This window comes from Lepisosteus platostomus, chromosome 3 (genome assembly GCF_059453375.1).
Source record: "Lepisosteus platostomus isolate fLepPlt1 chromosome 3, fLepPlt1.hap1, whole genome shotgun sequence".
NCBI lineage: Eukaryota > Metazoa > Chordata > Actinopteri > Semionotiformes > Lepisosteidae > Lepisosteus > Lepisosteus platostomus.
The window spans coordinates 4,872,217-4,895,614 of NC_142613.1; the positions used below are offsets into that span (position 1 = coordinate 4,872,217).

A 23,398-nucleotide genomic window follows, 5' to 3' on the forward strand; every position below is an offset into this window, starting at 1 on the left:
TGAAAACAAAATTCTACAGATTCCCTGAAATTAATTAGAAATACACATTTTTTCATTGACATTATGCTGTGTTTTGTGTGGATCAATTAAAAAAATTCCAATAAAACCTTTTACACTGAAACCTTGATAAGAGCAAAGTTACATACTGTAGATCGAATCTTTTGGTCAACAAGCAAATTTATCAGCCTTGGTGTGGTTGCTGCTTGTCCCGGAACCAGTCCAATGAGGAATCCTGGGGTCATTTTGTTGTCCTGGCCCTTGCAATAAACGGTCATGTTCATAGTGTTGTGTACTGTACAGTATGTATTTTTTCATCTTGGTAACGCTGCGCATATCTGTACAGATCTCTACCCGTCTGATGCAGGAATTGTAATTCCAGAAATTTAGTCTTTTCCAGACTTGATTTTTGTAATGTCAGTGCTTGCTTGTGTTTCCAAAAATGTTCTTAACAGGCATATTCAGAACTCAGCTGCTTGAACTTTAACCAAAACTAAAAAGCAAGAGTCTACTGACCTTGGTACGGTTCCCTTTACTGGCACCTCGTTAATTTCAGAATAACATTCAACATACTCCCTCTCACCTTGAAGTTCTTGAATAATTTGGATCGATGGAAGACCATACTTTCTACTCTGTTACTCCATGATTGTGGGATCTCCTTCCCCATACAGTATTTTAGATCTTGCAGGTCACTTTCACAGCACCTTCAAATCCTGTCTTATAACCCACATTTATACTCTAACCTTTTTCTTTAAAGCTTCTGTATTTAAAATATTTTTTACATATCCTTTTCAAAACCACAATAAAGCTCTATATGTACGTTTTCTGAACTGGTACGCTCATCTTTTGCAGCTACATGAATGTGAGATATTGCTTTCTGTGTTTCAAAGATATAATTATTAAGCATTTGTCTGACTTTAAAAGCATGGCTTGCATTGGTACTACTCTTTAACAACAACTCTTTGACAAAATCAACAACAACAACCAAAAAACAGCAGTACATCTTTCTCCAAGATTAACTGTCACAGTTTCATTTCTTGCACCAGCGTAACAAATGTGCCCCCTTCTGTGCGTAAATTGAGCATTTTACAGGAATCTGCAAGTGGATGTATTTACAATTATGTTGACAAGTACAAAGAAGTCAATACAGCCTTGATTTAACCTTTACACTGATTCTGCATGTTCTTAATAAATTACAGTTGGAACCATTCTTTAACTACTGAGCAACCCTACAGGGGATTAAAATGGAAAAAGAGCATTTAGCAAAGTTTATTACAGAAAAAAGGCATCTAACTTTTTTTGTGAAGTTTATTAAATGTGGAATGCCCTGATTTCTGAAACCTATGGGAGTTATTATACAGATAATACATATTTAACTTTCAGATTCAAGTGTGTGGTGCAAGGAATTTGAATACTGTGCACATGAATTATATTTTAAACAGCATGTAGATTTGAAATTAGTCATGTAAATCATGTACGCCATTACAAGGTGTGTTAATTAAATGGAGGATTTACATACCGGTAATTTCAAAACAAGCAGAGAATGGGCCTTAATGAAGGCTTCTCTGTACTACATGCTAAGAATATTATAAATCCCCTGAGCTCATTACGCTGAAACCTTTCGTTCTGGGACTCATCTCTTGACATGAAAAATAAAATGTATCTGCAAAGTCTTGTACCTTTCAAAGCCTGTGCAGCTATCAATGAGAACATGTTTGTCTTTCCTTTGATGTACTAGTCAACAGTACAAGTTTAAATCTTTACATCCCCATCTCTTATGAAATCAAAGCTTTGCTGAATATATACTGTACAGTATTGTAGTATATTATTTCCTTAAATTGTGTTAATACATATTGTATGTCCTAACCTAATACTCATTTTCTGCAACTTAGTTTTAAGGGACATGCATTATTGGATCATGGCTATTTTATCTTTAAAATTAATAATATTTTTAACTTTATACACTGCAAATTCTGTTTTGAATAGTTTTTGATGGACTGGATGACCTGCAAATTGCATTTATACACATATACAGTACATATGTGCTCCTCTCCTTGCGATATAAAGTGAAAATGCAAAAAACAAATAAAATATCAGCTGGACTTCACTTAATTTATCATGGACTAACACAAACTGTAGCCAGCTGTAACTACTGTAGGTGGTAGCACACTATAATTGCAAAAGATTTACCTTGAATTCTGCTGGGAATGCAATTCTGAAGTGACTATGATAATACAAGCACAGCAGGAAACCCAATATTTAAACAGTTGGTACTGGAGTTGTTCTTCTGAGTCTTTTAGATTTTAACAGTACACTCAAGCAAAAGAAGAAATCCTTTGACTTGTGGATGGTATTGTATGTATTCTCTAAAGTATTATACCCAAGTGGAAAATACCAAAAACAGTTAACTATTCTATATTTTTTCAGCCTGTGTTCCATGGAGTAACAGTAAATTGAAGACAGTGTAAGCATTTGTTGTATCAAATAAACGTTGGTATTACACAGTTGCTGTGGCCCAAATTAAATTAAATTCTGCCCCCTTTCACTCAAAACCAACACACCCAGGATGTGATAGAATTGCATTCTGTCATTTGATAGAATTAACAAACCTCCATTATAACTTGAGTTTGAATTTCTCATTGTCAGGGGTTATAAAGTACTGATTAAATCTTTTCAGTTTAGGGAACTCTGATTACTGAGGACTGAAGAGATATGTTCCAAATTATCCCTGTTTAAATAAATCACCCTTTGAATTGAGTAACTATTAAATTGTTCCATGTCTTTAGAAACAGGTTGTTTAATTGTTTCCTTTAACAAGTCTAGAACGTTTCTCCTTAGGAGCAAGTTTGGGAATTCTTGCCTGTAAAAAATTATCTGCTATACTATCTTGTAGTTGTCTATTGTTTTGATCCTCAGACATGTACTGTACAGTGTAGGTCACTGACAACAGGGATACCTTTGGTGATTTTGTGAGCATCTGCTAGCTCATTCACAGGACCATATGGTGATTTGCATTATCAGTTTAATCAGTGTTAATACCACATTCCTCCTTGATTACCAGTTTCTTCCAAGAGGCTTTTTGTGTCCAGAACTAGTTCTGGTTGAAGCTTTTCTTTTGTTGATCAGTCAGTGTTTTAGCCAAATAAATGTGGTACAGCTTCTTCATGAAACAGAAAGTTTGAGTTCAGTTGTTTTCTATCTGTAGCTTGAAACGTATGCAGATACGCAGAAAAAGGAATGATTTCAAATCATAATGATAACATTTTGAACAAATGTATTTGTGCCATTGCCTAACTGTTTACATAAGATAGGATGCAAATGAGATTAATTCATATGACTCATTATCTTGTTTGGTTGCTCATAGATAATTTATCTGTGGGTCTCTGTCCTATTTTTCTTGAGAGTCTTCAGGGTACCGGCTTAATAGATAATCTCGGTTTTAAATGCACTTTCTCTTCCACGTAGTTTCCAGGTGTGTCCTCTGGTTCATGTTTCACACTGGTGTCTGAAAACATCCATGGAGTCGACTTTGAAAATGTTGAGATTTTAGAATATACAGTATTCGGACCAGATCTCCTTGTAGCCTACTCTGCTCAAGGCTAAAAGGATTTAATTAATGTCTTAAGACCTAGCCTAGTGTAGACTAGGAGTCAGGAATGATTGAGCTCAGGAATATATCTGGTTGCTCTTCTCTGGATTGATTCCAAAGCTGCAACATCTATTCTGTAACATAGTGACCAAGGTTATACACAATACTCTAAATGAGGTCTTACTTCTGTATTACTATATACCTTACATTCTTCATTACCCACTGTTAAATATAAAAATTGTGTATCAACATAGAGACCTACATCTGTAGTTAATATTCATATCAACATTGGTTAATATTGATATTAATTGTTATTTTCTATACTGGTTTGTGTGAAATGTGCTCAGCCAGGGGTTTGTCTAGTCATGAATTCCACCACTATAAACTTCCTTTACAACTTCTTCACTGTTGACTAACCCTTCTATTTTGGAATCCTATGAACTATAAATTGTTCATGTTACAATAAGAGCATTTGATATACAGCAAGAAAAGACACCTAAGGAATGTATTTTCACTTCAATAATAATTCACAGTGCTGATATCCCCAAAAGAGTAACCTTTAAGAACCTGAGTCCCTTTCATGTAAACTTCAGAAAGCCACAGTGCTGTCAGTTCTCTTTCTTATGCAAAATCCTGAGTAATTCTAAATGCATGGACATCCCTGGCACTACAGTTCCACCACATTCTCTTCAAAAGATCTGACCTCCCAGGCATATACTGTACAGTGCCTTACTCTGCCTTCTGGAGAAACAGAGCGCCAGGCGATCTGTGTGTTGTGATCTCAGGGCATACAATGATCTTTGACATGGAGGACAGGGTAAATTAGAATGAAGCAACTTTCATACAATTCCGTTTGAAATTTCCAGTTGCGAGGTAGGAGAGTTCAGTGAATCCAAAAAGATTAAGTAATCAGCTATTGGCCACTTAAAAATTAATTCCCTAATAATGAAGGACATTGATGGCCCTGCTACAGGTGAAATGTTTGAAGATTAAGAAATAATGTAAAAGAAAATATGTTCAAAGCACTGATAGGTTGTTATCTATTTTAAAAAAACTGTTTTTTCATTTCAAAAGTCAAAGCTAAATTATTTCATAAATTTGTCTTGGGCATTTAATCTAGTAGATCATGTAAACAGAGCATTCAGGACTCATCATTGCAATTCTAGTTCCTTTCTAAAGGATTAGAGTAATCATCCAAGATGTGCTGTCACAATTAGTGCATTTGGGTTGTAATTACCTACAGTACATTTTAGCTAAAGGTTTGCTATTAAATTTAAGATAGCAAAATATTGAAACATTAATTCTGCATGGTTGCTTTGTACTATAGCAGCACTGAAGCATATGTTTATATGGTTTAATTAATTAAAAAATAATACATGGTTAAATTGCCTAAAGACTGGAAAAAGAGTTGAGCTTTTATAACTTACACATTTTAGTTGGCAGTAAGTAACACATTCTTTTGTGATGACAAAAGGCTTTCTGTTTATTTGTTGTCACAAAAGAAGAAGACTACCAAAGCAGATCCAAACAGAATGGAAAAATGAACCTCCCAAAGGGAAAGAGCAGTGCACCCTGTGTGGAAAAGACTAGTTTTTTTAGGTTTGTGTGTGAGTTTAAATTATGGAATATTCTGGAAATGTGTTACTTTTATTCTTTTACATTCTGTAACACACTAGTTCTGTAACAGGTTTGAAAAACTAAAAAGCTCTTGGTGGAATGTAAAATGATGTTCTTGTGTGCTTTTATCACCCAAATAAAGCCAGGCTTGCCATGTTCAATGCAGTGTTCACAGAAACAATATGTACAGCTCTAATTATTCTGACACATCAAAATTACTGCTTGCAGCATAGCTAAGGTGAAAACAACTTTCATCATTCCCTCACACGAGAAGCGCAAGTGGTTAGCTATCCCATTTTCATATAATTAAGTCTCTCATGCTATTATACTGTATAATAGAAGTTAGCTGGGGAACTGTACCTCCCATTTCAAGCAGACTGGATTAAATACACACTAATGGATGATCTGCTAGGACAAAGGGCTAAATGACCTCTTTCCTCTGCCCATATCACAGGGGCAAAATGGAGGTTATCCTAGGAGCCTGAAACATAGATCTGCATGTGAAGACTGCAGAAGTGTTTGCAAAGACTTACATTAAGCATGGTGTTATACTGATTAATAAACGTACTGGCTCTAACCTCAGATATTCAGGGTTAGGAACATATGGCTCTTTATTCAGTTTAGGCATTCAGTTCTGTTAGAAAAGAAGCTGTCTCTGAGAGATAAATTGGGGAAGGATTTATTTATCCACTGTATTGCCTGTCTTTATTCCTGCTATAACATGAAAGAAAGACGTTGTGTCCATAATCTTTAACTTTTGCCACCAAGCTGAAATGTGCTAAGGATTTGTTCTGATGCTTTTAAGTGATTATTTGCATTATAAGTATAAAACTGTACTGAGTGTGCCCCACCTGTATAATCTATAATGTTTCAGATGCTCAGTAAGGCTACATGTATATTGAGTCTGTACTGGATGGGGGACTTGGAAGGAAAAACAGATTGCTGCTGGAAGCAGTGCTGGTGAACTCTTAAATATGACTTCCCTCTAGACCACAAAATCCAAACCAGTTCCCAATACAAGAGACACTGCTGAAGGAAGGGCTATGGATGGGATAACACTGAAGACGTGACTGCTTGTGGTCAATAAATATCCCGCTAAATAAAAGCAGGGCTGTCTTTTCATCTAAACTGGTAAAATTGCAGTTTAGACTTTCAGGTTTTTTATTTCTTAATACTCTGTAAAAACGTAAACCCTGAGTGCTGTTCAGATAAGGATGTTTGGTGTACCTGAAGTAAACACCAGTGCTCTGACTTCTCTGTAAGAGGTGAGAAAAAGCCTTGCTGTGGGAATCGTTCTGTACTGCACCCAGAACACAGTAAGCAAAGAGAGCTGGTATAGTTCTCACTGGCTGCTTGACAAACAGGCAAAAATCAGGGATTTCTTAGTTTTTGATTAAGCACCTGGGTTTGAGCCATGCAGGAGTCTGAACATTAGTATTTCTCACTTCTTTCAGAGTCTCAGGTTAGATGGAAATCAGGATTCTGCAGTGTGAAAAAGGTCCAAATTTAATTCAATTTTTTATTTTAAGGAATGATAATTTCGACATAATATGCAGTATCATGTACTGTACTTATAATGAAAACTGACAGTCTTTCATTGCAAAAATTGTTAATCAGATATTCAAGTAGAGAGGGGAACGGTAGGATGAAATAAATGCATATAAAATAAAACAAATTCAAAATTGTAAAGGGACACGCGGTATAACCCTTTATTATTATTTTGTTTTCTAAAGTGTCAGATTAAAGAAACAACACACCAGCCGTGCAAATCTGATGGTGGTCTCTCTGTTTGTGCCCAGGTCACGACTGGCCGATTTTCACGCAAACTGCCGGGTAACTCCACATTCCATTACCAGCTGTCCCAATGACAACTGCCAGGCATGTCTTGCTTCCTATGCCGGACTCATTGGTGAGTACCTTACATCATTACGAGTCACTGCTTTCCCCACCTCTCTACCCAGCAATCCGAGAATTCCATTTCTGCATCACACCCCTACACCTCTTTCCGAGCATCGTGGTACTTATATATATATTACAGCTTTTCTTCCATCAGGTTATCTTTGTGCTGCTCAGCTGTTTCGGTATTAAACAAATTAAAGCTCAAACGTGTTTCAGTTACAATTCCACACCATGGTATAACAGAACCAGTAGAGGCTGCAACATGATGCAACTCTTAAACCCCTATTGTAAATACATAAAATAATGCAAATCTACATTCTTTTATTTATTTATAATAGGAAACACTTTCACAAGATTTCAGAATGCCGGATTTCAAAGACAAATGTGGCGAACCCTGTACAAACTACATATGTGACAAAATGAGAAAAACAGTTGTAAAGCTTGTTTGTCAGAAGTAGGGGAAGGATCAAGCTTCATGTTCATAAGAACATACAAACATAAGAGGCTATTCTGTGCATCTAACCTGATTGGAAGTTTGTACTGTAGTTAAGGATTTGGGTACTGGCTTCAACAACCTGGTTTCTTATTCCATAGTCACACAAATCTTTGGGTGAAGAAGTCTGCATCAAGTTCCTTTAAAGAAAGAAAATGGTAATTAAGCTCAAACCCAGGGTCAGGTTCTTTATACACAAGCAACAATAAAGACAGAGGTTCACTCACAGCTTCAGAAGCATGCAGGAGACCATCCACTGCATGAGCACTCAACTGAGACAGAATCAGTCAGTGGTAAACACTGCACTTTCATTACTGTGCAGTGTCTGAATGGTGAGTGCCGTGTGTCTCTGTGTTCACGGCAGGATCTGACATGACCCCAAACTACGTTGACGCGAGCTATACCGACATCACCATCTCTCCCTGGTGCACCTGCCGCAGTAGTGGGAACATGGAGGACGAGTGCGAGAAATTCCTGAAGGATTTCACGGAAAACACCTGTCTAAGTAAGTGTTCTCTTGAAGAATAATGCAGGAGCGTGTGGGACAAAGGAGCAATTTCACTGTATTCCATTACGTTTAGGAATCACGCAAGGGTGATTCAGATTAAAAAATGGTATTTTGCACTTAGTGCTGAGCATGACATCAAGTTTTATTCTGCACTGAAAACATGCCATGTTGTGTACTGCTATAGAAATTGGCTCTTTTGGGGGATTATTCTGCAACAGAATGAAGAGCGACAGTAGCACTATAAAAATCCAGTGGTCTATACATTTTCCATTATTCCTAAGGTGTTTTAGAGCAATTAGAATATGATATTTCAGTTTTTGTTGCTGCATGTGTAAGACAAATTACAGCAGACCCCAGTGAAAGCTATATTATTATTATTTATGAACTCCTGTCTGCTGGCACTATGGACAATTTACGGCCTCAGCCGCAACTGTAAGATACCAAGTTGTATTGAAAAATAATAAGAATTATAATAGCTTTGTCTTTCATATATATATGTTTGTGTGTGTGCATTTATAGTACTCATTAAATTATAAAACAGCAAGAGCCTCATGTTCAGGGCAATACAGTGGCAGAGTTGTTAGTAATACAGCCTCCCAGCATAAGGATGCTGCTTTTATTTCCAGCATGGGGTAGCTGTCTGTGTGGATTTTGCATGTTCTTCCTATGTGTGTGGATCTTCACTGGATTCCACAGTTCTTCTCGACTTTCCAAGAATAGGTGCAGTTTTATCGGCTACTTTAAATTGTCCCTTTCCAGTGGGGGAGGGTCTCATGGTGGTTTTGTAGTTTTGGGCTTCTTTCCAGTATCTGGTACGTACCAAAATATCAAGCCAGAGGGAATGATGACCCTTTTGAGAGTTTGACCTCCTCTGTTACCTTTCTGACGTTCTGGTATTTTAATAAGCAGTGAATTAAAATAATAAACTGCAAACGACAGTTTACTTTCAAAGAGGAGGTTGAGTTTAAGGAATTAACTGGCTCTCTTCACCAACAGGTTTTGGAACTTACTAAGTGATCAGCTACAGTTCTACAATCTGTATAACCCACTGAATCTTCACACAGCTTCCAAAGGTCTAATATGTTAGGTGTCCAATAGTTTTAAAACTTATGGTGGTGGGAATGTGGAACAAGTTACTCAGCCATGTTGTTAAAACCAATATCCTGGCTTTCAAGAAAAGGCTAAATGAGATTCTGGAACCAGAGAGGTCCCATAGACTCCTGTCATTAGTAAATATTTTGAAGTGGCAGATTTGATGTAAACTACCCTGCAGATGCAAATGCACTGCACATTTTTATTTTGCCACAACCAAATGTGGAATATAATACAAGAGTTAGCCCACAGCTCTGTTTCCGAGACAATGCTTTATCAGAGTTTTAGTCTGCTGGAAAATGTCCATTCCAGTATTTTTATAGTGGTATCTTTCACTGTCTTACATGTTATGTTGACCTTGTGCATTTATTAATTTTCATTTTTAAAAGCAAGTAGAGAGCACTTCTTCTTTTCGTGCTAATGGCATCATGGGCTGGAGAACAAAATATGCTCTGGGGATGTAAACCATAAATATCTACCAGGTGCTGCTCTGTTGTCAATAAGTGAGTGACCAGGCTGAAAGGCTTTTTCAGCAGAAATGCTGATCGCTACCGTTCCCTTGTTTTTTACTTTTAATAGGCTGGAAGTCTAAGGGGGCCTTATCTGTAGTATTTACATATACTGTAGCTGCAAGCTGTGTAATTTTATATTACATCCCAGTGTGAGCAAAGACACAAGATAAAAAATAATAAGAATCTGTTTAGTTAACATTTGATGTTATTGCTGTCATTATATAAGTATACAGTGAATTATAAAATGAAAATCGTGTAATGTATAATTTATCCAAGTCTAGTTTCCGTTATTGACCTTTTGATGGGCTTTTCTAACCAAAAAAACAGAATCTACAATATTTGCATTTCATAATGATTAAAATCGAACCTGTATATAAATTATTAAGTCAGTTATTACTTGCTAACACATCATTTGTATTAGCAAATAATAACTGACTTCTTTGCAGGTAGTTCTTAATATACAACATAACTATAATATAACAATTAATGTAAATGGCATTAAGCATTAAACCATGTTTATTTTACAATATTCCCTACAACAAAATACATGAAAAGTTGATTTATAGTCTAATAATCGCATTGCTGATGCATTTGAACCAAACTGAAGAACAATAATAGAAAGAAACTAATTACTCACCACATTAAGGTCTGTCACTCTCCAATATTCCTTCAATAATGCCTCATTACGAAGGCATTCGAATAATAAAAAACGATTGATATTCCATTAACCTGTATCTCACCGGATGCAGCTGTATTTTTTAACCTTGTTTAGATGAAAGATGAATTATATTTTCATTTTGAAGAAAATAATTTGCTGTGATTTGATTGCTCATGGACCCAAGGCAGGGAGAAAGAAATCAAGCAAAATGTGCATCTCAAATAAGTGAACACATGTTCTGCAATGGTGATCCTAATAAGACAGGAAGCATGTAGCACATAGCTGGTGTTTCCAGATTGATGGCTAGTACCATCAGGACAGTAACAGAATGCTCTCATGGCTTACTACAATTTGTTTCAGGTCTGTGTTGACATGTGTGTTACATCAACTTCCTTCTGTCAAGAACAGCTAAAACAGAGTTTGGAACAAAACAACTAAGGTACCACACATAAAAAAAACCACCCTCTCCAACCACTAGAGGTTGACACTGCTTTAACTAAATGTAACGATCAGACAGAAATCAAGTAAATACAGTACATTATACAGGCTGTCGCACATGTCATGAAAGGCAAGAAAGGAAGTCGAAATGTTGACTCTCGAGAGTCAAATTTTTCTATGTTCATTCTTCACATGTCACTCGCTAACATAGTCTCCTCGTCCCTTCAGAAAATGCCATCCAAGCATTTGGTAACGGAACAGACGCCAACTCGATAGCCAGGACCCCGTCTCTGCCAGCGATTCCGTCGGTGAAAACGAAAGCTGAGACGGAAAGATTCACCGAGCCCTTGGTGACCCTCAGTACGCCTGGATACAACATGTGTGTCTCGTCAACAGCAGCCAACCTCCTGGTAAGGCTACTTTATGTAGCAGCAGCTACGGGTATCTCAATGTAAGGTTTTAAAGAAATAAAAAACGGTCATGTATGATTTACTTGTAAAACGGAGCTTTGAGGCATTAATTGGAGTTAAAAAAGACTCCAATTAAAAAATAAGAACAATTTACTTCATACAAAATGTTTGGGAAGAGGACAGACCTCAGTTTCAACCACACATCTGCTCCGTACAGGATAAATACAGACTTTCCTTTCCCACATTCAGACTGGAGTGTTTCTGTGCTCACCAGTCTGTTAGCGTGCCACTCTCCTTACTCTCCAGTGGCTTCCCAGCATTATGCCCATTCCTGCTCACAGCCTGGTATCCTTCACCTTTCATCCTGACAGCCATCCTGCCACCCAATGGTACCATCTTCCATTGCTGCCTGTGGTTTTATGAGCCAGCTTAAGTAGTTTCAACAACTTGCCCATTGAAATCAGTCAGCAAAATTCAGATAAACTCTAAATAACCACTGAAAAGAACCCTACTCAGTTGATTGGATTGGATGACCAGTGGCTCCAAGCACAAGTTCATCAAGACATCAATGCTCTTACCAGACGTCAAACTCTAAATCATTCTGTCTTCCCACCTGGCAAGCACTGCAGGACATGAACATGTTCTCGCATGATTAAGGATTGTTCAATTTTTAATATTTCAGTAACACAAAACCTGCTTTGTAATTTTGTCACATACAGTAAATTAGGCCATACAGGGGTTATACTGTAGCTTCTGGTTTAAGCTTTCCAACATGGAGCAGACATAGTGCCTCCTGACTCCATAACCAGTAAGGATCTGCTCATTACATGCATGCATTAAAATTTCAGATTATGCCCAGGATGTCTAAGACTTCTGCAGAGCAGTGCATGGCACGGGGCGATGGCACAGTCTTTTGATAATACAATGTTTTTTGAGAAGTAATGTGTCTTTTGTATGCAGTGCATTCCCCAATTTTATAGTTCTACACAATGCTTCAATATTTAAAAGCATAATATCTAGATCTGACATATTGCTCCATGATGGCTTAATTGACTGTATATCTGCCCTCACCAAAATGGCAGGGCAAAACACGAGGCCAGCTGTCTTCAATTTTGGACTCCAACCTCTGGCACCAGAGTTTCATTTCTGTGCTTAACATTTGTTTGCCAGAGTACCTCACAATGTCTGATTAGTTTTAAATAATTTATAATAAAGCTCTCCTTTCAAATTGCAATCAGAAATTTGCCTGTGGCCGATATCCCATCCAAATTGAAAGAAAGCCTTATTCTTCAGAGTAAGAGTCCGTCCTCCCTTGAAAAAATGAAACTTTTACCTTTGTAGTGCCCTTCATGTTCTTCGTAGTCTAATCTAAAAAAGTGGCTTGGAGCATAAATGTCTTTCACCTTCTGATTTCTTCTGTGAGTTGTACATTTTTTAGATCATAACAGGAAACAGAATTTATAATACGCACCCATTCTCACTGTAGATCAATAGTGTATTATTTTTATTACTGAGTAGTTTGGAATTTTTCATAGAACTGTTATACAAGGGGATTAGGCTTATTATTGTCCCAAAAGCATAACAGAACATTTCTGAAAGTGATCTGGAGTAACACCTGGTTTCATTAACCTTGAAAGTTAATGAAATGTTGATGAGATAGTAATATAATTCAACATAATCTAGGGAGAGCTAAGGGCTCTCAATATAAAGTACGTGTTAGTCTAAAACTAAAAACACTCCAAACAGCATGAAGTTTGACTTGCAGCTAGCAGTATTTTCACAGGAAGAAGAGTGAGGATGCTCACACAAAACACAGTGCTGGGAAAAAAGAGAAACCATCTAAGGTAAACTTGCACTGAGAACCATGCATCTACAGCTACATGCACCTAGTTGCATGAAGAAAGCAGAATTGTACAGTAGATGCAAGGTCTTCTCCTTACATTTGACAAAGCACTTCTCCTTAACCATGTGGGAAAGAGGGAAGAGGTTATATAAACTGCGCATTAGTTTTACTCAGTGTATTATGGTTATTACAATACAGGACCAGCACACATACCACAAAAAATGATTTATCGCTTTGCAAAAGAAAGAAAACTACACCTGGCCAGCCTAACACTATTCAGTTATGTACAGTACTGTACATCTCTGTGTGGCAGATGCCCTAATTTTTCATTCATTTACTTGTTGGGTTTTGTCTGTATCTCCTTAACTGGAGTTCATTACATACAGTATATTCAGGATAAAGACAGCCCCCAGCTCCTGACAATAATTTTATCTCAAATTCATCTTTTGTTCACAACATCTTTTGTTCACGTGGCAGTGTGCCAGCAAGTATGGCCATCCACCAATCCCACTATCACCATCAATGCAGGAAGCCCTTTGGCTTGGTTTATAGTGGAGATCTAACTACCATGTCCACATGGCCAGCCTGTCATCCTTCAAGCAAAGAGATTAAATCTTCATTTATTTAACACTTTTTGGAGCTTGTATCTCCTGAAAGCTATGATTTAGTTTTGCATGTCTAAGTTACAATGGATAACAGCAACTGCTAGGCTAATAAAGTGGAAAATGTATAACAATTATAGTAATAATTATACTATGCAATTAATATAGGAAATGTATTATTTATTAATAAATAGGATAAAAACTCTTACTCTCTTTACAAAGTAGTTCAGGTGGGTAGCTGCGTCAGCATGCGTAGTCTGCAAAGGAACAAGTAATAGGTTTATTCCATGCTGAAAAGACGAGAGAAAACGCAGCATTTCGACTGTGAAGCCTTCTTCAGGCGTGAGGGAAGAAGAAGGCTTCACAGCCGAAACGTTGTGTTTTCTCTTGACTTTTCAGCATGGAATAAACCTATTTCTTCTCTCTTTACAAAGTTCTATTACCTTCATCAGTTTTCTTTAGTCAAATATTTTGTAAAACATCAGACAAGCTGCCTACTGTATGTGGCTTTCACAGTCAATCTCATGAATCAAAAACTTTGACTTAGAAAGTAAACTCGATGTTCCTAATTATATGAACAAAATATTTTGTTTTTACCCACAACAAAAAAGTTAACAAGTAATGTTATGAAATTTTCTCCCTTGGAAAGTAAAATTGTGTAGAATTAACTTTAACTGTAGGTTGCCTGTGAGCTTGTTTTTAAATACTTTCGTGTCTCACAGATTCTAGATGGTGAAACGCTGAAAATAGCTGCTGAATTGGGTTTAGTCGATCAATCTGTGTCTACATGGAAACTTGACCCTAAAATAGGACATTCACATCCTGAAGATGAGCAGCAAATGTCAACATCAACAGGAAAAGAACTGTAGTACATTCAGAGGAACTCTAGTTTTGCCTTTATATTATTTGCAAAAAAGTACAGTGTGTTATACTCTTAAGTCTACTATAAATGCAGTTTCAAAACGTAAAATGTTTAATCTTAGTTTGATCTCCGTACTGTATAGAGGCCATATAGCTAACCAAACTATATTTGTATCTGTAATACAATAGTTCTCATAGTTACATGTATTGTTATTGCTGAGGTACGTATAAGCTCTTAGGAAAATCAATTTACTAGCTGTACATTAGGATTTTCTGACCAGTCACAATTTAATTTAAGTGAAACTGAATACTGTCTGTACCATTTTGTGCATGAATTGCATTTTTTAATTGAGCAACAAGCTGCTCTAGCAAACACTTTACAGGAATAAAGAAATAAATGTGTTACAAAATAGTAGAAAGAACATAACATAAGGACATAATGTTCAACTAACATAAAAAATGGTGAATGTTTTTACTCTTTGGAAAACAAATGGTAAAATACCACAACAATATAAAATTATATACAAAACTTCACACTTCATGGACAATCTATGCGTTCTAGAATTCTAATTACTATGGGTCTAGGAAATCCAGAATTCTGCCCCTGTATTCCAGATACAGTACAGTACATAACCAAACTCCTTAACAGGCCAAAGAGACTGTTCTGCATTCTAATAAAAATGGATCCTATTCAGAACCAAATGTCTCTTCTTACAACAAAGATTCTCAAAAGTGAATGGAAATCGTTATCCCTAACAATTCTAACAGTGCATCACCAACCTAGGAGAGAACATTTTTCAACCACAAGAGAGGAAATCAGGATTTCCTAAAATAAATTAAAAGTCATGCTCTCAATAATGATGTTCAGATTACCTAGCCAGAATCTGGTCTCCAAGACCGATCAGAAGATGGATTTCTTGCACAGCTCAAGCTTTGGGGGTAATGAATGGTGATGTTTCTTTTTCTCTCAGCCTGTTTCTCCCTTCTGTCTCTCTGTCTCCCCTGTTTTTATGTTGTGGTCCCTTCCTGTGGAGGCTGGCCCAAGGTCTTCCTACAGTAGCGATGGTCAGTCATGCCCATTCTTGGTTTTGGCGCTTAATGACTTTCCAGAGTAAATCATTAGAAACACCTTGTAATCTTCTGTGTCTTACTCTGTGTTTTCCTGCCTTTTAGCAAACAACGTGCCAGACAGAAACAGTTATGCTCTCAGTGCTGCAGGATTTTTGGCACTTACCATATTAGAACAACAGTGTTTTCGATTTATGTTTCCAGTAGTTGCCATGGAGAGGAGTTCATGAGTAATAGAGTCAGTATAATGTGATTGCAGTGACACAGAATTCTCCCATTTAATAAACTTATTTTTAGGTACGTCACTTCTTTTTCTCTATACAATTAACACTCCAAAACAATACCCTTTGTTCTAAGACTTCTAGCTGCAAAATGCAAACGTAGCTAAACTTTGCTATAGTCCCGACCTGGTAACAATAATGAATTCATAACAATATTTACCACCATTCACTTATTAATTGTTCATAGGTGCCCTTTATAAGAACACTTGACCTTGAGAAGTCGCAGGTTTATTTTGAATAAACTTACAACAATTTTTGATAAAAAATAAAATGTAATTGTAAAAAATAATCGAAGTTGGTTTACACTACCTTACTGTAGTACACTTACAGAAACTGCATTTTTTCATGGGCTCAGCATCGCTGTTGAGGATTCGAGAATGAAGGAGGATTTTCTGAAGCTACTGTATGCATGTGAACTGCAGATTACAGAAAAAACTGCAGATTATAAACTAAATAGCAATCAAAATATGAGGTTGTGGATTGAACAATAGCCAAGACCTAATTTAGATAATTATGATTGGGGAAACATATTTTTTCATTGCTTATTCAGGAGATGTATTGGTAGTGGAATATGTCCTGATTCATGTTTTTCCTTATTTGTCATTAATAAAAGTTAAACATTTTGATTTAATCACACCGTTACGTTTTATGTAAATACCCCCTGCACCCAATCAGTATTGTACAGTAACGTGTTTTTTTTTCCTCTTTTGTCTATAAAATCTTGATTCACATTCCCTTTAAGCGACTGTGATGATGTCAAGAATTGGCATCTCCTCCTTTTAGATGCCACCACCTTTACACTGCATGAAACATCATACTTCAACTGCATGTAACCAATAAGATCCCTAAATGTCTGTTCTGAGTATCACTGAAATGCATTTTGCTACATGAAGGGATTTTATATAAATATATATTGAGGACTGAAGAACCTTCAGTTCCCTTAATACATTAAGGACAAAAATAATAAGGTAAAAATCGAATAAATGTTTTCAATTAAGGTACCTTTTTAAGAAATATATTAATTTTAAAATGTGTATTGAGAAAACCAGCTGATGTAGATGTCATCTTAGATGAAGAGGCTGCATAATTAATGGCAGTGGATCCATTTCTGACTAGGCTTTAAGTGGGACTTAAAGCATTAATTAATATTAAGTTGACTGCGACTCTGACAGTCTCTAAGAATGTTCCATTGGTTAAGCAGAAGGTTGTTAAAAAATTATTTATTTATTCACTGATGGAATTCAGATACTTTAGAACCAGAGCCCCTGGTCAGATTTTTCCTAAGAAAAAACATATTGGCACATTTGACATGGGTCAACATGATCTGCTTCTGGAACCTCTCTTTGAGTTCTGCTTATCATGTATTTCTTATCACAATCAATCCAGCCCACTGTGTGTCAGTCCATACAGTAGTTGTTCATCTCTGCCTTTGTTGAAGGTTGTAGCTGCTGTATTTGCAGATGTGTGCGCACTGACAATAAATGAACAGCAGAAGAAGTGTAATCGGTATTGCATGTTTTCTAAAATTGGGAATGATCAGATCAGTCATACACACAAAATTATTATTCAAGCTCTGAGCCTGTTTTGAGCTTTTTAAGATGAGGAAGAGCTAATATTATTTGATAGAAAGATCTCCTAAAAAAGTTTTGTGTACATATTATATTAACACCTTTAATTATCAGGCAGCTGATCCAGATTGGTAAAGTGCCAGTAGCTGGAAAAGCGATGAGTTCTTTAAAATGAAAAACAGCAAACAAAAAGGCAACTAAGAGCCAATTAATTAACAGAGGCACTGATGTGTGGGAATTGAATGTTGACGCAGCTCCAGAGGCGTTAATGTATCTCATCCTTCCATTTATACCCAGCACAAGAATCGGGGAGTGAAAGTGAGAGTGAGGAGGAAGGATACAGTTGGATGTGTCTCAGGATCAATTTGAGTTGCTGTCAGGGGCGTTCAATTCCTGTAGAAGCCACTGAAAGCAGTGGATGCAGACAAATCGACTAACAGGTGTAGCTGTCCCTCCGCTAATCAGCTGTCTTGCTTAAGAAATCAATCTCAAAAGTGTCTTTTGCAAACATGGGGTATATTTGAAAATGAGATTAAAATAAAAATTGGCACATTATATTTAGGAAGCTAGCTTTTTAAAAATTTGAATGATTTAAAACCGGACATGCTGGCTTTGATTTGAAGGCAGCTGTTTTTAAGACCCTTTTCTGCTCCTGCAACCTGAAGATGGAAATCAGAAGGAGTGAATGAGTTGTTTGTTCTCTCTAACCAGAGACAGACAGGTGCACAAAACAAAAGCACAATGGATGCTCAGTATGTACTGTACCTGTGCATTCGGAGAAATATAATTTGGTAGCTGGCGTTCTAAGCGAGGGAGAGACTCTGTTTCAAGGGATGTAATTGAGATGTGTACATGACTGGGTTTGTACTGGCATGGATAAGAATATATACTCTGCCTCCTTCAGTAAATCTAACAGGCACCTGTTTGACACATTTTAATTGCCATGCATTAATCTGGTGAATAAGACAAGCCCCGCAATGTCACCCATGGGCAAACTCTAATTATAAACTGCATGGTTGAGTAATTACATGTCCTATGTTTTCTAATTACCATTTTTACAATAAATTAAGCATTTCAATTCTGCGTCAGAGCCACATAGCTCCAAATCGATACTGACGTACAGTCTCAGAATTCTTAGCGAAAGTTTTTTTTTTGTTCTTTCCGTTTCTGTTTTTAAAGCTTTGTGACCAGACCAAACTCCAGAATAAAAAAGAGCATTTTAGAATTGTGTTTGAAAAAAATATGATATTCCGGGGCAAATGCAGAAGTTATTTTTGTCCATCTGCACACTTTTTCCTCTGTATTTTTACTTTATGTTTTTTCCTTATTTGTTCTGCAGTTTCATCCCCCCTTGTGTCTTATAGAAGACAAAACTGTATGGGATTCTCCTGGGAATAAGAAACTAAACATCCTTTGTTCGGATGAAACTGGTAATGAGGCAATGGGATGCAGCACAGCACAATTACTTTCTTAATGTTTACTTAAAAGCGATACCACTTTTAAGGTACACATCTTGGTGTTAAATAAAACAGAAGAGCACTCTTGAAATGCCATAAAAGAATTTGACACTGAGAATTTGTTACAAGCTTATTCTTATAATTTATGTGACAAGATATTGATTATGAAAGCTCTTGTAAAGTAGCCGTCTAGACAAAATGTGAAAAATATGCCAGGAATGATTCTTCTCAGATGTGTTGCGCAAATGTATTCGAAGGACAAGATCAAACTGACAAATCAGTCAAATGAAAGCCAAAAAGTGGGAAAACAGTGTCTCTGGCAGCTTTTACTCTACTCTACAGTACGTAGATCCACCACCATACCTTGATCAACTCTTTACGGCGCTGCTTTGAATATATTTTTGGACAACAACTGAGGGAAAGCAGTTATCTGAAAACCAGGTATACTGTAGGAAAACAGGGACATAAGGAACATTAAAAAACATTCTAGCTCGTTATTTAATGGTGTTATCGAAGGTCAAATTGTAATGTCATGTGTCCATTTCTGAGCTCCTAAACTCCAAAAGCTCACAGGCTGATCATCACACACCATGCATCCTCTCAAGCACATCTCCTTCCACCCCAACATTATTGTGGCAGCAGTTCTCCCTGGCTCGTACCTTCTCAATGACGAGGGGGGTGAGGGCTCCGATCCTAGTCCAGCACTGTCATGTCTTCAGCCAGTTAGTTAAAGTGAAAATACTAAGCACGCTATCTCTTTATTCTTCAGCTTGTTTCATCCTTATTAGAATTTTACGAGCAACTGAGTTGGTAATTAGGTGCTCATATATCTGAGGATCTAATCCAGCCATTTCTTGAAGGAAGCCAAGATACTCGTGGCCTTCGCTGTTGCTTCTGAAGAAGTCCATTGGGTTTACTCTGTCAGTGCTGTTGAAGATTTTGAATATCTGGATCTCTGGATCACAAACTCTTTCTGTTTGTTTTGAAATGGACAAAATTAATTTAGAAAATGAAGTAAGCCGTTTTCAGAAGAAGAATATTTACTTTTCTTAAACTTTTCCTGAAGTTTAATTTAAAGGTAAAGTTTTCGGTAGGTTGTGCATAGTAGGATTAATGGCTTTCTCCTTACACTTTCACAATTGGTTATATAAATACACCCACTGTCAAAAATCACATTAATAGACTAAAAGCTAATTTCTGGGCTGTGTGCCTTATTCTTTGATTTGTAGGCCCACTTTGCATTCTAGATGAATGCTTCACTGGTTTAAGTTCATTTATAAAACTGTGATTAGACACCTTCCATCTGTATTACAGAACATTTCTCAGTGTCATCATACAATTTAAGATGTAGTGCTTTTATTAGATTGAACCTTTCAAAAGGGATTACTCTTTTTTTGACAGCTCATTTGTTTGCTAATAATGACTGGAACAATTTGCATGGTAAAAAAAAAATTTCTGCTACTTTGAATCAGAAGGTGCCTTCGGTTGTGTGGTTTCATCCTTTCTGTTTGATATGTACAGTACACATGATCAAAATGATTGTCCTTTCTTCCTGTACTCTGGTTTCACAGCAGTAATGGTGTAAATCTCTGGACCAGGATGTCATTGTGAATAGGAATTTGCCCTCGACTGACTCGAGTACATAAAACAAAGTAGATTTAGGAACTCTCAGTCACAATAATAGTCAGTGGCAGGCAATGCAGTGAATGGCTTGAGGAGTGCCAGACAGATTTCCTTTGCCTTCCCTAGAAAAACAATCTCCAGGTCCCCATTCTATGGAGAACTGGTGGGACCAGCAGAGCATGATTAATTCCACACACCCTTACCCTCAACACTACCTCAACTAAACTTTAATCCTCTTAGGAGGATTGGATGCAATGATGCGGCAAATATTTCAGAACCTTGCAGAATACTCTTACTGTACAGTATGTCCCAAGTCGTGTTCAGTCTATTCCTGGTACTTATAGAAGCTCAGCACTTTTTGTGATTTCTTAATACTGTATTTTGGCCAGTGAGTGTACAGTGTATAACCCTCCTGAATCAACACCCACTTATTTTCCATCATGTGCTGTATATTTTGTCACATGCTTATAAATGTGTTAAGGTTTGGTTTCTAGGTCTGTACATATACAGTAGTATGTACAAACATGCACACATACAGTTCATATGTGTACGTAGTAGGCCGAAGGTCTACCCTCACTTGTATGCAGTACTCTAGTTATCAAAGTTTCAGGTCTTCATTAAATTGTATAAACTACTGTGTACTGGGTCTTATGTCCTCTGGGACAGACAGGCCTAGTCAGCCAATTTGAAATGTATTGCTTTGGTTTTAATGAAATGTGGGGCAGCTTTATAAGAGATATTAGATATTGTCTCATAGCTCCCTTCCATTCCTCATCTATTCCAACATTACAATCTATAAAAGGCTTATTGACCTAGCTAAACAATTGTGATTAACGCCAGTCTGGTGTACCTGTCTGTTCTCTCATAATAGCCTATAAACCCAAAGGAAAAGAGACTGTTGGAAGCATATTCAGAAACTTAAGACACTTAGCTTATTGATTTTAAAATGTCTTTAAAGTCAAATGTTGTGGCTCAAAGCAAGGGACAGGTATAACATATGTGATCAATAGTGCTAATAGAACTAATAATTCTTGTGTATAAGGTGTGCTTTTACCATGTATACAGTGTAAAATGAATAAGGGTAATTTATTATTATGGCTTTCTAGAGACTTTACAGAAATGTGTATTAAAATACAGCCTTGGGAAACCTCTTCATCACTTATTTTGCAATAGTCCTACTTTGAAGCGTGATGAAGAACAGTGAACATTTCTGTTAAGGAATAAACACCCAAATAGAGGTAATTAGTGTATTACAGTCAATGATCTGCATGTTTAATGTTTATTTTACTATTAGTTGGTATTGTGTTGGCTAATTTGTCAAATCTCAAAATGCAAGTAACATGGGCTCTCAGATTAGCGATTAAAAATCAACAAACCTGTGATGAAACCTGAAAAAAATGAAATTGTGCCAGAATCTGGGTTTCAGCCTTCCTCTCACTCAGACTTACACTATTATTCAGTTACTTGTTTGAGTTTAACCAAAGTGTTTAAACATATGAGAATGTTTGACAGTGTCAGTCACAACTGGGCCTGTGCCTTATTGATTGATAACCAATGAGAACTGTTTGCAAGGTTTAGAGGAGCATCAGTTTTAAACCTCGTTGAAACCAAGCTCATCTCACTCTAGACCTATGGGAAATAACTCTCATAAAGCAGACTTGGCTGCAGAAAACAATTAAAAGTCAATTATTTGCTTCATTTTAGGATTGAATACTCTTAATTGATTTAGAGCTTAGCTGGACCGAAAACTAAAAAACACATGGAGGAGTGAAGGACCAGGATTTGGAAGCACTGCTTTAAAGTTTAAGTGACAAAAATAAACACAAATTATTGTGTGTACTAATTTATTATTTTTAATTTTTTTTGTAGGTTATTTCATTTTATGTGTGTATTTTTTTTATATATCGAGGCAAACATAATTAAAATAAGCAGGCTTTACTTGGAGATAATATGTACCTGTATTTACTGTACACACGGGCTGGCTCTGCCGGTCGAGCACGAGACTCATGATCTCGGGGTAGGGGGTTTGTGTCCCATGTCGGGCGCCAGGTCCTCCATGTTGGAGGTTGGGCACAAGGCGAACCAACCTGTGCCGTAAAAAAAACTAATGTTATGGTAACAGCAACAGGATGCTGCTGCTCCTTCATGCCGGAAGGCATAAATGAGCAAACCTCCATCCATCCATATACGCAGAACACAGAGCAGCCTGAAACACAACGATGACTGGTATCTTGAGATCATGGGGTTATGGAAGTACTCATGTATACCACAGGGCACAGAAGTGTTATAAAAAAGAACATAGGAGCGTGAGAAAGGTTAGGGAAGAGATGTGGCTATTCTAACTTGTTTGGTTGCTATAGGTAGCTGATTAGAGGATTTCATCCAACCATTAAGGTAAAGAAGTTGCCTTTGACAACATGGCTGATATCAAATGTTTCAGCCCCCCACAACACTTTGTGTAAATTGGAAAAATTGGTCATAATCCTCTTTGACTTTGAAAAAAAAATCACTGCAGTATGTATGGCTTTAATTTTAGCTTGGAGAAGTAAACTAAACAAAAAGTCAATTTTAACCTGACTTCTGCAGAGTAGATCTAACTATGAACACTGCTCTGTGGTCCTTCTATAATTTATAATGTTCAGACAAAAGATCTTCTAATGAATTTATATGAAGACATTACAATGTCAGTTTCTTGATTGCCAGCCAGATGTTTTTCTGCTATAAACTGGGTTTCCTTGTAATTACCTGGGCACCAAGTCTGTGAGTAATTGATGCTGCCATTATTGAGTACATAGAATTTGATACCCAACACCTTATTGACCTATGAATATAAATTGCTAGGTTTCTGTATAAAAATGGCAACAACGTATTCATTCTTCTTT

At 36.8% G+C, this 23,398-nt stretch overlaps 1 protein-coding gene across 2 annotated transcripts in view; it reads left to right on the top strand.

Annotated features, from left to right (window-relative positions):
- The window catches only part of gfra2b (GDNF family receptor alpha 2b), a 107,537-nt gene that overhangs the window by 77,529 nt on the left and 6,610 nt on the right, over positions 1-23,398 (top strand). For both annotated transcript variants that reach the window (XM_088624026.1, XM_088624027.1), the window contains 3 exons: positions 7,003-7,112; positions 7,960-8,100; positions 11,032-11,213. In XM_088624026.1, the coding sequence (XP_088480152.1) occupies positions 7,003-7,112; positions 7,960-8,100; positions 11,032-11,213 (433 nt within the window). The remainder of the gene's footprint in view (positions 1-7,002; positions 7,113-7,959; positions 8,101-11,031; positions 11,214-23,398) is intronic.